This window comes from Mya arenaria, chromosome 12 (genome assembly GCF_026914265.1).
Source record: "Mya arenaria isolate MELC-2E11 chromosome 12, ASM2691426v1".
NCBI lineage: Eukaryota > Metazoa > Mollusca > Bivalvia > Myida > Myidae > Mya > Mya arenaria.
This window is the reverse complement of record NC_069133.1, coordinates 35,607,222-35,620,306: the sequence shown is the minus strand read 5'-3', so window position 1 is coordinate 35,620,306 and position 13,085 is coordinate 35,607,222. Positions and strand designations below refer to the sequence as shown.

General features: G+C 35.2%; 1 protein-coding gene across 1 annotated transcript; it reads right to left on the bottom strand.

The window, feature by feature from the left end:
- Nucleotides 1-357: 357 nt before the first annotated feature.
- On the bottom strand, nt 358-11,293 carry LOC128212526 (carbohydrate sulfotransferase 10-like). The gene is made up of 4 exons (XM_052918011.1): nt 10,987-11,293; nt 9,346-9,481; nt 8,394-8,545; nt 358-2,016 (listed from the first exon to the last, which is right to left on the bottom strand). Exons 2-4 carry the CDS (start codon nt 9,440-9,442, stop codon nt 913-915), a joined length of 1,353 nt encoding a protein of 450 aa, XP_052773971.1. The 5' UTR covers nt 9,443-9,481; nt 10,987-11,293; the 3' UTR covers nt 358-912.
- Between the last annotated feature and the right edge of the window lie 1,792 nt (nt 11,294-13,085).

Sequence of the window (13,085 nt, the reverse complement as noted above, 5' to 3'; positions counted from 1 at the left end):
GATTCATGCGTATAAATTATATAGATAATGAAATAACGATGTTAATTTTATGTTTCTTTTTTCTTACAATTGTAACATCTGCTGTCTAGTCCCTTTAAACAGTAGAAAAAAATCGTATGAAGACTGCAAAATGATAGCACATTTTGCACTTGATATATATCCGTAGCATTTGAATTTTTAAGATAACGACCAAAATAATCATTAACAATTAATATGTATATGAGCGCACAATAATTTTGAATCGATTGAGATTCACATGTACAATAACTTTTCAATGGGTGTGAAAGTGTCCAATAAGTTGACAATGTCGCCATGAAATGAATGATTTGGACCTCGTTCTTTACATGTTTATTATGGCAGCGAAAACAAACAGCCTCTGAACTGCGTGCCTCGGACTGCTATTTCTCTGACATAATGGACAGTTTCGGCCTTTCACCCTTACTTAAATTGATAACTTTCAACACATTATATGTTTTCGTTTTGACACTGAACGTTTTTTATTTAATTTCTTCATGTTTAGTACACAGATGGAATTATATGCTGTAAGAGGTCGGGAAAATCTAAAAACCACTACCGTGTAAATTGTTTAATTCACCATAGAAAATAGAGGAAATATTGTTACCTATAAGATATTTTATGACGTACTCTGTATATATTTCTCTAGCGGATCCATAAGACAACACACATACCATCGAATACGTCTCATTTTAAGAGGCACAAGGTAAATACCAAAACGACATATCAGAAATGGAAGACCGCATGATAATAAATTAGTATCACATGAGTATATTTCATGAATGGAATAACGCATGGTTACAGATACATATCACGTGATAACAAATAAGGAATCACGTGATTATAAATCAGGTATTAAATAACTCATGGTAATCTATTAAATATTACATGAACATGTCAGGAATGAAATAATTCTGACGGTCGATCGTCATATTCAAATAGATTAAAATCTTGAGCATAAATAAGACGTATTTTCTCCATCTCATGTGCGTTAATAGTTGCGAAAAACTTAAGGAAGTGATCGCGCTGCATCTTATTCCTATCAGGTGAAGGACACGCATTCCTGGATTGCATTGCCATCTGATAAAACTGCTCCAAAGTCAAGGTCGTGGATTGCGCCTCTGTCAGGGGCATTTCCTCCGGGCCAATCAGGCCCCGCATTTGCATTTTCAGCCAAGCTCGTTTGAGTGCTTCGTAGAAGCTTAAACATTTTAAATAGTCTTTTTTGAACCCAAGGTCGAATGGCTGGTGGCAAGAGTCTTTAATTGCATCCTCGGCCGCTAGAGCGCTACCGTTCTTTTTTAATAGATCAATGGTTTCATTTGTAAGTTTCATTTTACGCATTAACTCAAGCGAATCAACTCCAAAGCTTTCCATTTTCCCAACAAAGTCGTATTTAATACTACAAGGTCCACATATGTCTGTCTGAATTAAAAAATGACCATCAGGCCTAGCTGGTGTCTTCAAGACATTTGCGTCTAACGTCAATATGACGTATTGTATAAACTCGCGGAACGTAAGATCATGACCACATTGTCGACTTAGTTTAGTGGCATTTTTTCGTAAAAGGCGAATAGCCTTCACAGATATTATCTTCCAGTATACGGGATTTGGCGCTAACAATTTATCTACATATGCTGATACAAGCCGCTTGTACGGATCCCGCACAAACATAAATCGCGATGATGCATCGATGGATAACTTTTGTCCTTGCAGATCCTCATCAAAGCTTATATCATACGGATTTATCAAATTGTTGTATTTTGGCAATTTCTGCATCATAAACAGACGCTTGACAAACGTAGTTCCGACCTTCCAGATGATACATAGTTCAGTCCCTCCGGACCGGTACGTTCCCAACTGTGGCTGGCGTAAGGATAACCGAGCAGTGGATTTAGCGCTTGAATTCCGACTGGCTGGTCCCGCGCACTTGTCTCTTATTCTCGTAGCCAGATTGTACCCGTCAGATATTTTCACTAGAGGTTGTGGCTTTTGGGTGGTCTGTAAAGCAAATATTTAAACGATACATATTGCAAACAGAGAGGATAGAATCTGTGAAACAAATTTTTAAAAGATTAACATAATGCAAACAGGGTAAATAGAGTCTTTGAAGCAACTATTTGAAAGATAGACATAATGCAAACAGGGAAAATAGAGCCAGTGTACCAAATATTTACAAGTGAAATTGAAAATTTATCAAAACCCTGTGTTTCCAAGGTACGTGAGCCTCCGTTTGTAGAAAATCCGTTGACAGTTGCGTTCGGCAAAATGGGTCAGTTAAGACTTGTACTCGATTGTCGTCAAATAAACCCAGATTTATTAAAGTACAAACGTTGTTTTGAAGATCAATCAGTAGTAAAACGAATGTTTCGCAAAGGCGATTATATACTTGCGTTTGATATTCGGAGTGCTTACCAGCATTGAATGATCTTTCCTGAACATAGAACGTTTTGAGGATTCTGTTGGAAGAGAGGGAAGGAAGAAAAGAAAATGCTCACAGTGTTAGCTTTCGGAATTTGTGTAGCTGGTTTCATTTTTACTAAATTTATAAGAGTTTTGATTTCAAAATGGAGGTCACTAGGTTATAGAGTTGTTTCATTTCTTGGTGATGGACTTGGCGGCTCCTCAAATTGTGCAAATGCAGTCTGTGCGTCGAGATTTATTCAAAACGTTGTAGAAAAATTGGCTTTTACATGCCGAAGACAAATGTAAATGGGGGCCAAGTCAATATATTACCTTGCTAGGTTATTAATGGAACACGTCCGATAAGATTTGTTTGTTAGTAGTGAACGCATAGAGAACATGTTGGGTTTATTGAACGAATTCGTGTTTAAAATCGCAAGTGGAAATACCATATTTCCTGTACATTGAATAGCAAGATTATTGGTTATCAAATTCAATGCAAAGCACAGTTGGGCCACTTTGCGTCTAAGGTCAAGGCCACTGTATAATTGCTTAGGAAGTCGCGTGGGGTTGAAAGCTCCTGTCATTGTAAGTTGTATGCCTTTTAATGAAATGCTGGCGGTTTAATTTAAAGGCATTGAATTGTTGGAAATTAGAAACTGAACTTGTAGTTAAGAAGCCGAGTTAAGTTGAGCAGGCCGTCGTTTATTGCGACGCCAGTGGAGCTGGATTTGGAGGGTATTTAGAGGATGAAGAAAGCGTTTTGATGATTGTTGATCTGAAACTGAAAGTGGTTCAAGCTCCACCAAGAGAGAGCTGGTGGCTGTCCATAGAGTTTTGAATATTTCTGTCGATTGCCTGCAAGGGCACGAGGTCACAATTAATACAGGCAATCGAAATGTCACTAGCATTTTAAAAAAATGTTGCAGAAAATCTTACTTGCAAGATATCGCACTGAATGTAGATAATGTATTTACTATTAAGGGATAACAATATCACGATCGTCCCAAAATGGGTTCCACGCGAAAATAATACTCGAATTGATCTTTAAGTAGATGCACTGATAGCGACGATTTGTCTATAGTACAATTTATATTCAATGAATTAGAAAGAAAGTATGGGGTCCACATACATGTGATCGTTTTGCATTTAACTACAATGCTTAATGTACCATATTTAATTCAAGGAACTGGTCCCCAGGAACATCAGCGGTAGACGTATTTAATGTGCAATGGACGGGAGAGAACCATTGCTTGGTTCCTCCTCAAAGATTGGTATGCGATTGTATCATTAAGTTAAAGAAAGAAAAATGTCTGGCAACTTTGATGTTTCCAATTTGGATGTCGGCTCCATTTTGGTCGAAATGCTTTCCGAGTCGAGACAAAAAGGCCGATTGTGTACATGTTTTTTAGGCGGGTCGTCTCACCAAGCGGGGTCGGGGAAGAAACGGCATTTTTGATAGCAGACCGCCTTCATATCAATGCTATTTGTGTAGTTCAATGTATTATATTCGTTTTGCAGTCTTAAACATCAAGGAGAGCAACGATGACAAATTACGAGTAAGTGGATTGAATGGTGACGTCATCAGGGATTTGACGTCAAAGATGGCAGGTACATTCTAGAAGTGAAAACACAAAAATAAAGTATATGATTGACTTCAATAAGTGGAAATCGTTTATAATCTCAAAGGGTTTACCCAATTTACCAGCTTCGCCCATTCATGTAGCATTATATTTGACTGAATTGATTGACAAACGCACCTCAATATTTGTGATAATTTCATCTGTATATAGCATAAAGTTGGCGAATTGTCTTAGAAAATTATCTAATCCTACCAATAATTGTTTTGTGACTAATTTGATTGAATCTGCCAAGAGAACATCGTCAAAAACTACAATCCGTAAAAAGCCCATTTTAACAGAATCATTGTGAAACACGTATTCTGATTGTACAGATGTATGTATTCTCCGAGATTTGTGAATGATTGTTTTTGCTTTCAATGGACTTTTGCGTTTCAATTAGTTGATTCATTTTAATTGTAATGATGTCATATATTACGATGAGTGTTTTACAATAGATATCACGGGAAGTAAGACTGACGAATACCGCAGGGGAGATAAGATAGATATAGCGATGGGAATCACATCGGCGTGCCCATATATATAGGCGCGGCAAAATTGTCAACCCGACAATAGTTTTCTTTCTTGTCCAATAAATAGATCGAAAAAGCAGTGTAAGCTGATTTCAAAGAATAAAATTTGAGCTACACTCATACACGTAAATGCATTTTGTCAAGATTGAGGGAGGTAGTCAGCGAATAGAGCATAGGTTTGCACTCTTTACGCGCAGGGGGCGTAACGTGCGCAGCCAGCGCAGGCGTGAATGATTGCTGCTGGAAGCGTCATGGTCGATGTAATAGCGAGAATAGCAAAGACAGAGATGTTTGCGACTCATTGTGAAAGAGATTGGAAGTGTCTAACTCTTTAGCTCTGAAGACTTATGCGTGGCAATTTCTTTTGTTTTCTCAAGACATTTCATTATTAAATTTTCAAGCCCGCTTTTTTGTTTTCTAAACTGTACGTCTGGTATCGCATATATAAGTTGTTGCTTTTAGTAAAAATGAAGTAAACCAAAGATCGTTATGAAATACAACATGCTTGGCATGTGTTAGATTGTTCATTTTTAAAAATATCCCAAATATAAACAAATCTCGTGGATATTTCGAACTACGGAACGCTATCGGCAATATAATTTCAAATTTATTCCGTTTTACGAAAAACTCCAAACTTGTGCAAGAAGGTAAATTGTGCAAATAATAAAAGCATTTTACTGGACTTATTGATTTCCTAATTTAATTCAGCCTGTAATGTGCTGCTTGCGTTGTTGTAAGAGCTCAAATGATTAAATAAAGCTATCAGAGTTGGAAGGAAAAGGATGGAAAGGCTAAATTGAAGGAAGTGAAAGGTTAGTTTCTTTTCTATAGAATTATATTCAAATATAATATATGATATACATAACCAATTTGTATTATTTCACGTTATTAGTCATTTCCACCCCCTTTTAAAACTTAAAATTTATAAGCAATCAATCGAACGGAATAATATACCGTTTGTTTGCATTAATTACATCAGTTTATCTGCAACGCAATCTTAATAATACACAAACAACTTAAAGGCTCTCATACATATGCTGAGAATAGTACATACAAAGTTTGTTAATTTATTTGGCAATCTAGCATGTACATGCATTTAAGGGAAAATAAATTATGTTTCAGACGTACGATTGTTTAGCTGTGCGACCAGGCCAATATGACCATAAAGAATGCAGACAACAGTATAACATAAACAACACAGAAGACAGAATATAATTAGAACACCTTACAGCATAGAAGCCGGACTGAAGAAAGTAAATTTAAACTGTGGCCAGCATTGAAAGCAAAAGAAAGGTAACGATGTTGTTTAGATTGAACACTTGATTTTCAAACCAATCAGGAGATTTCTGCAAGAAATGAATTAACGAATGGAGCCAAAATGTGATGGGTCATCTGGAGTATGTTCAAGATCTACCATGTTTTGAAGCAGATAACACCAGAAGTTCAGTATAATCTGCAGAACAAACCGAAGTCTTCCAATTCAGTACCGGCCCCTTCAGACACAAGCATATTAGAAAGGAAGACAATCAAGGAGAAAGGGAAACACCGCCTTCCGAAATGTCATGGAATATCTGGAAAAGCATGTTTATGACTAAGTTACAATTTCTGATCTTGTTCATCAGATGCAAGAACTTTGTTGAGAAGAAGCATACAGTATGCTGTACATAAAACGAAAACTGATTGACTATTTTGTCTGAAGTATTTAACAGTACTTGATGGGAAACCAAATGGGATAACATTTAAAGGCACTGCTGATTTCATATTGAATGCATTTCACTAGAACTCCTGAACCTGAAAGTGAGAAAAATGAAGTTATTAAAACAGCTGCAAAGCTTATCATGAAATACATTAAAGACATGCAATTTTCTGGAAATAAGGAAATATACCCTAGCGCAGATAAAATGATGGCAATTTAGATCAGCAAAACTATTAACCATCAAGTCTTATGTTATTTCTTAAACATCTGGTAATAAGCAAGAGCGGCTATTCTCCCGTTACATCTTGGACTTGGTGTACAAATGCACTTCCACTTAGGATTAAAGTTTGTAGTGGACACACTGAACAGTATGGGATTTAGCCCTTCGTATACAGAGTTACAAAATATGAAGCTATCCTGCCATAAACCGGAGCCTTGAAAGAGAAAAAAGCTGATCAACCCATTTAGTTTGTTGCTGATAATGTCGATCACACTCTCGCTACAGTTAATAGCTATAACACATTTCATAGCATGAGAATAATGGCCACCATAAAACCAGGGGTTAATTAAATCCAGCCGTGTTATTCTATGAAACACAAGGACTCAAAGCAGTAGGGTCGCACGAGACTGACACGTTTGTGACATTTTTTAAGTATGAGAAGTGTTTTCGAAGACTCAAAGCTAAGGAATATTGAAATTGGTATCGTCGGAGAAGAGAATGTTAATGTCGACATGGCAAAGGGCATTGTCGAAGACATTTTGTAAACATTGAAAGCAAAATTGTCGCTTCACATTATTTTAAAAGATCAAGCAGAGCTGTTGCACTAGGCACAAAGATTGCAGTGCAGAATGGCGAACACATATTCAAAGATTTGTACCCTTTCAGCTGGTAATCCTTTTGAAAATCCTCAAACTTCAGAACAATATAATAACAAGATATGTCTTTTGGATCGCATGTGTAGCGAATATTTTTATGATGAACATAATGCATACAGGGTAAATAGAGTATATGAAGCACATATTGGAACGATATTTATAATGCAAACAGGGAAAGTAGAGTATGTGAAGCAAATATTTGCACGATAATCTTAAATCAAACAGGATAAAAAGAGTATGTGACGCAAATATTGGAACGATAATTGTAATGCGAGCAGGGAAAATAGAGTATGTGAAGCAAATATTTGAACGATAATTTTGATGCAAACAGGGTAAATAGATTCTGTGATGCAAATATTGGAACGATTATTATAATGCAAGCAGAGTAATTAGATAATGTGAAGCAAGCAAATATTTGATCGATAATTATAATGCGAGCAGGGAAAATAGAGTATGTGAAGAAAATATTGGAGAGATAATTTTAATGCAAACAGGGAAAAAAGAGTCTGTGAAGCAAATATTGGAACGAAAATTATAATGCAAACTTGGTAAATATAATAAAGAGTGTTTGAGGTAAATATAATGTTATGTGTTTCCATGATATGATGAGTTAACCATGGTGTACTCATTAATAGTATAATTGAAGTTTGTTTCAGTAATTATAATTTATGAAAGTCATGGAGTTATTTACAATGATTGGAATAAAGAAGTTAGCATATTTTAGCTCAGTAGTCGTTGTTTTAAGGAGTACAAAATGATGAAAACTTTTCAATATAATATTATTAATTATGCTAAAAAATGTGTGATCTATAATGATTCCGATCCACTGTCGCAGAAGAAAGTTCGTTTCAAGCTGAATTACATTTACAAAGAGTATTAATTGTTATTGTTATTATAGGAAATATTTCGAAGACTAATTGTTGCATGTCATACATAGGTTCCAATGCGAACATTTCCAAGAATTGAGAACCAAATCGACACAAAAAATATCGTGGCATCAACCGGTAGAAAATATATCTTTTTTGTCCTGAGTCAACTACACATATTAAGTGTGTTATCATAGAAATCAAAACTATTGAGGTCACTTTGACGAAACACACTTTTTAGTCTACTATCAATGCATATTGTATTGAAAATAATTTTTAATCAATTTAAAAACTTTTTTAAACATATTTTCGCGAACTGCTCAAGCTACACGCGTTCATTGACCCCCACCTGATTCGAAATTAATTTATACCGATTCATAAATACCTTTGGATCAATGTTGCTTTTACCATTAGGCTCCACGATACGGCCGGGAAGTTGGAAATGCGCATGTCTTGAATTAGTCCACGTCATGTCCGCTTGCAGAAGTTGGCGGAAGGAAAGATCAACACTGCCATCGAATGGTAAAAAAATATTGGCTGTAAGAAAAAAGAGGAAAAAAAACACAATGCAATTTAGAAAAACGAAAAAGTATTTGACATCGGAATGACATATGTGATTGAAATTAGGGGTTCTAACAGCTTACAATTTATCAACTCCGGAAAATAGCCGGGGTCTGATTTGATTATAAGGGACTTACGCCAATATTAATTATTTTTGTTTCAAGTCACGGTTTTTATTGCAAACGCAAAGTTAAATTAAATTAAATTCAGTTCTTTTCAATTTCGTTCTTTACAATACCATATAATACAATAAAATACAATACTATAATACAATACAAAACAATACAATACAATACAATACAATACAATACAATACGATACGATACGATACGATACGATACGATACAATACAAAGCAATATAATACGATACGATACGATACGATACGATACGATGCAATGCAATAAAATGCAATGCAATGCAATGCGATACGATACGATACGATACGATACGATACGGTACGACGCGACGCGACGCGACGCGACGCAATGCACTACACTACACTACACTACACTACACTACACTACACTACACTACACTACACTACACTACACTACACTACACTACAATACAATACAATACAATACAATACAATACACTACACTACACTACACTACACTACACTACACTACACTACACTACACTACAATACAATTCAATGTAATACAGTTCAATACAATACAATAAAAACAAATTCAACACAAAACAATACAACGCAATATTTATCAATACAATAGTACGTGATACAATTCTAAACAATATGCAATGTAAACATACTTTGGTCAAGAGATAATTTGAGCGAGACGACAACAATGAACAACACCCCCGCAATCAGCAGCAGTTTCAGTTGGCGTTTAACTTTTCTCAGTACCATATTCTCTTTTTGCTCTTTCTGATTCCACGAAACACAGTTCTTAAAACAAAACAAAAATATACCACAGAGTGATAAGCACTTAACAACCAGACACATACATCCCTTATAGAGTGCAACCTATGTCGAGAAACATCATATATGTTTGATGGCATATTTTACCTCATTTGCATAGCTCGTTCAATAAATGACGTGACTGCAACCGTCAATATTGTTTGAGAGATTAGCGGACCGAAATTCAAAGACAAAGCCCGTAGTCAAGGCAAAATGCGTTGTCGTAATCGTCACTCGACGACGTTTAAAACAAAATGGCTGTAAATGTCGGTCGTTGTTTTAAGTTTGTAAGTGTTATCTATTTCAATGCGAGTTTACTAGGTTTGTATTTAAAATAAATATCAGCTGTCATAGGCATTGTATTGCATAAGTATTGTACGGCAGAAAACGGTTTTTATCATAGAGTTTATGAAAGGTTACTGCTATATAACCAATAAATAAATGACTTTTATAGTTGACAAAAATCACAGTCAAAGGTATTTACAATAAAAGGTTGGCGAATTAATAAATGAAACGTTAACTCTTTCAGCAGAAATCCATAACTAATTTATGTGGATTTTATTTTGTCAAAGAATAACTTATCATTAGAATCCCTTAGAAAAAAAACAAATTTAAACCCTAGTACTATGCACAAATGTAGTACATGTATATGTTTGAATTCGGATATCTTTGCCCGGTGTGTGCCAAACTAATGGTTTAATAAAGTAAAAATAAACAATTATTATATCTTTACCCTGTGTTATGCTATTTTGATTCTAAATTTCTACTAACATCTAAAAAAAAGGTTAAGTAATTTTTTTTTATATTTTTATTTTTTAGAACCTGGATTCTTTTCCACACCGACCTAAATCATGATTTATTAAACAACTATTACGTATTTGGCATGATACGGGGACAACCGCGGTACCATTACCAAACAATATATGTCAAAACTCGGCCAATATCGACCAATTTCTAAATCTATCTATAATCTATCTATAATATTACAGTCAAACCCCGTTGGCTCGAAGTCGCCTGGCTCGAATTCCTCGTTGGCTCGAAGTCGCTTGGCTCGAATTCCTCGTTGGCTCGAACTCGCTTGGCTCGAATTCCTCGTTGGTTCGAACTCAAAAGGACCGATTTATTCAAACATAACGTAAGCATTCCCGCTTGGCTCGAATTTTCGAGGCTCGAGGTTATTTCGCCGGTCCCTGTGAGTTCGAGCCAACGGGGTTAGACTGTATATCTATGAGACTAACGGAAACACACACAAAACGTCAAAATAAACGAATACGTTGTTTCACACAATAATTTATACTGTATTGCAATAACACGCCCCTATGATAAAAGTTTAATCAATAATTTAATTACAGATTAAACCTCTTAAAACAATAACCTATACTTAATATATACTTAATTAAAATGTTTTTCTTGACATCATACTAGGGTGGAAATAAAGAGTATATATAAACTCATGTTTGATTGTAAAGAATAGATGAAAAGGGTATACATACTCAGTTTATTTTATTCCACAGTGGTGTACAATTATGATGAAAAAATGTTGTCAGTTGAACTGTATACGCTTGGTTCTATTTACATCGCTAAGCAACTCACTGTACTTACTATGAAGAAAAACTTATATAATTTTAATACAGTAGTAATTCAGGCAATAAGTCCAGTTCAGAATTTCATAACTATCCATTCGCTCTTAGTTATTAAGACGAACATCTAATGACCGTATCATAGTCGCATGCCAACTTTAAAACACAGAACAGAAAAGACTAAACACATATCAGTTATATATTGTAATACTTCTTTAAAAGTGTGAAGACAATGCGAAATGTCCTTTTCTAATTATACGAAATCAAACAGCTGTTGTATTTTCTATTATAATTTTCTCCATGTGAAATTGTACATTTTTAAGAGCAAGCTGTTTATGATAAAGCTGTTGTAGATAGATGAACATTTTAAATTATTATTAAGGCCACACCAAATTCATGTTTAGTTCCTCGGATTTTTGCCCAAAAAAAATGGAGCGAGCGAAAAAAAAATTTTTTTTGTCAGTTTTCATAAAAACCGAAGCGAGCGAAGAGCGAAAAATATATTTTTCCTTATATTCAATATAAATAAGAAAGATTAATCAAAATAATTGCCCTTAAACCCAATTTAATGCCATCTTGAACTGAACCTCTAATGGACATTGGGAAAATGTCGGAATACATACTATTTATTTATCAGTGTTTAGTACAAACATTATATGGATAAATCTAATTTCTTATATAATTAATACATACTTTAATATGACGATCATTTATAATAATAAATAACTCTGCTTTTAGTAAAGAGTTTGAAACAACTGATATAAATCTACCTGAATCAGTTTAACATAATATGCAACTGTATTTAGACATAACTTAGGATTGATTTTGGATTTGTAAAAATGATCACTTACTGGCATCATCAAACATCAAACTCCATATAACATAGACTAAATTTTGTTTATATTATCACTGGAAATGCAATGACATGTGCTTATTAAAACAAAAAGAACAAGGGTATTTTTCAGAGTACTTTTTTTGGTTATTTAGATGTTTTTATGCACCAGCCAATGGTATATGCCCCCCCCCCCCTTCGTCCGGAATAGCGGGGACTTTGACTTCCGGTCTCTCAAAACCCGGGTAAAATACACGACCTGCAGGGACACACTGCTGGTAAAATCCCTGCCAAATGGCCCCGAACCCCGAATACCTATATGAGGCCCATTCCCGACTATTTTCAATATGAAGACAAAGCCACATTCACTAGGCACTGCGGGGACACCTGAAAGGTAAAAACATAGCCCATTGCCTCTGCTGTCCCCCGTATACCCCTGGAACAAGGGCGAGGGGTGGGCGGGGCAGTGGTTACAATTGGTGCATTACAATCCCGGATTATGTTGCAAATAAAAACAAAATATAAGGTGATAAACTTAGGCTTACTTATGTTGAGGTATATCCAGATTCGTGTTTATATCGCTATTTGTGAAAAGATATTTGTTCATAACTGTTGTTTTGTCAGAATTTGATCAAAAATGAGATTGATACATCTGTCGCGATACTCGGAGTACGAGGGTTCAAAACCCAGGCGTGCTGAAGAAATAGCCACGCAAAGTATAAATTCAAGAAATAAACACAACACGTCTGTGATGTCCAAAATCTAATATTCGAGTGCCTAAATACAAATACAGCATGTACGACATAAAATGAATACAGAATGAAATATAAATGGAATTTACCTGAAGAAATAGCCACGCAAAGTATAATTTTAAGAAATAAACAAAACACGTCTGTGATGTCCAAAATCTAATAATACGAGTGCGCGGATTCCTCGTGCACGAGTGAAAGGTTATGGTTAACGGATATAGAAAAATAAAGTGAAAATGAAAGTGAAAGAATAATGAAGACCAGACTGAAAGTGAAAGTGAGTGACAGGGGTTAAGTTCTTCTATTACTATGATGAATAATATTAGACACATATAGACAAACAAACAATGACAAACACATAGACAAATGACCCTGCGACATCCTCCCCCTCTTAGAGAGAATGTTTGCGGTTAAGTTCTTCTATTACTATG